This window comes from Trachemys scripta, chromosome 2 (assembly GCF_013100865.1).
Source record: "Trachemys scripta elegans isolate TJP31775 chromosome 2, CAS_Tse_1.0, whole genome shotgun sequence".
NCBI lineage: Eukaryota > Metazoa > Chordata > Testudines > Emydidae > Trachemys > Trachemys scripta.
Genome location: NC_048299.1, coordinates 89,158,035 through 89,160,171, shown reverse-complemented (window position 1 = coordinate 89,160,171; position 2,137 = coordinate 89,158,035). Strand labels below are relative to the sequence as shown.

General features: G+C 42.2%; 1 gene segment (V, D, J or C); it reads left to right on the top strand.

Annotated features, from left to right (window-relative positions):
* Positions 1-811: 811 nt before the first annotated feature.
* LOC117871729 lies at positions 812-1,347 on the top strand. The segment is given in 2 exon segments: positions 812-869; positions 980-1,347. Coding segments are annotated over 2 exon segments (411 nt in total).
* Positions 1,348-2,137: the final 790 nt, after the last annotated feature.

Here is a 2,137-nt window from a genome sequence, read left to right as displayed (position 1 = left end):
GGCTTTAAACATTGTATATCTAGAATCATAGAATATCAGGGTTGGAAGGGACCTCAGGAGATCATCTAGTCCAACCCCCTGCTCAAAGCAGGGCCAATCCCCAGAAAGATTTTTACTCCAGATCCCTAACTGGTCCCCTTAAGGATTGAACTCAGAACCCTGGGTTTAGCAGGCCAATGCTCAAAGCACTGAGCTATCCCTCCCCTTACTGTTTCCTTTTCCACAACCCAGTGAGAGTGTGTACAATGTAACTGGCAGAGACTCCCAGCTCTGGGCAGACAGACTTGTGCTACTGGGGCTTGAGCCAGTGTGCTAAAAATAGCAGCATGGATGTTATGACTCCAATGGAGACTCAGGCCAGCTACCAAGCTCAGACCAAACGCTTCTATTTTTAGTGTGCAAACTCCAGCCCCGCTACCACTCCCAGCTGCCGTGTAGACATATCTTCACTCTAAAAGGGTATTTGGCACAGTCACTCCATATATTTCTATGTATAGTACCTCACACAATGGGGACACCATCCACACAGAGGCCTATGGGAAACCACTGTGGTATAAACAAGAAAAAAAAAAACTTTTATGATACAATCTAGGCTGGTCTAAAGACAGCTGAAGAATTTTCTTCTTGCCAGATAATTTTCTGATAAAAGTAAAGTCTGGTGAGTTTCAGCCATAACTCTACCTTACTTTAAATTAACATATGCAGCCAACAAAACCTCATCACATGTTAACTAAATGAGTCATTGCCAGTCCACATATGCACCTCTCCTTCCACCCTAGCACAAGTCACATTTCTCATAGATGCAGGTCCAAGCAAAACCTGTAAAATGTTGCTGCTCCACGTCATTATTTTGGCTTTGGTTTTGTCTTGTACGTTTCTTTTTTACCCTTTTGTACACAGTTGTGCATTACTGAGTAACAAATCATCCTGCTCCAGATTCATGTTAATTTCATGTTTTCTTTTCTTGTTCTCTTTCTAGATGGATGTGCACAAATACATCTGAGACAAGCTCAGTTGTCCATTACCAGGGCAGAAACTAAAACTGCACGTATAGACTGTGAGGCTTCTGGCATTCAGAACTTCAGGAGTGCTGTTATACACTGGTATCGACACAGATCTGGAGAAGCTCCAGAGCGGATTCTGTACATCTCAGCTGTAAAAGTTGAATTTGACAAAGGCTCCGATGATAAGTTTGATTGTGAAAATAACCCTGACCAGCCCATCTCTACCCTAGTAGTAAATGGAATAACTACCGACGACAGAGCTATCTATTATTGTGCCTATTGGGATCGCACAGTGTTAGAAAGCCATAGACAGCCTGTACAAAAACCTCACTATGTATTCTGAGCCACAGACTTTCAAAAAAGTACAAAAATTACAGCTGCTGCCTGTCTTCAGCTCTGAGATTAAGGAGTAGATGCTCCTTCCTGTTTTCTCTCAGCTAGACATAAGACCACCACATACAGCTGATGTTTTTAAGTATGGCAGGTATAGATTTAAAAGTGTGTAGTAAAAGCAAACTTTTATAGGTACAATGCAGCATGTGACTGACCATGTCCTGCAAAAATTTATAGTACAAGTCAGATATCTAGTTCCTCCTTCATTTCTGGTTAATAATCTTTGGAAAGTCATTCCTATCAAATCTATCCTTGAATGTAGTTTTACATGCTTCCTACCATTTGTTGGGCCTCTTACCAATGTTGGTTTCAACATGATTACTGCCAAGGACAACCTTTGGAGGATGTTAGTTTGCTGGAGACCCCGATTAGAAGAGAAAGCAAATTTTCCAGGCCTCTGGCGGAAGATCAGTTTATCAACGAGAAGACATTTTATCCAGGCTGCCTGAACAGCACATCAAATGAACGGAGAGAGCTAAGATACACAGCTGGAAGATTTCCCTGCCAGTAATATCACTCACTGTCTTCATTTTCTCCTCTATGAAAAATAGTTAAGCATCACTAGCTAGAGGTGGGAAAAAATTCTAACAAACATCATCAGGATTCTGAACTAGGATGCAGAAACTTGGTGACGATGAAACTGCCTCCATGTTCCCACCCCCCAGACATTGTGCCACGCATGGGACAACACAAGTATGCCATTGTCACGAAGGGACTTTTTTACATGGTATAGCCCCTGG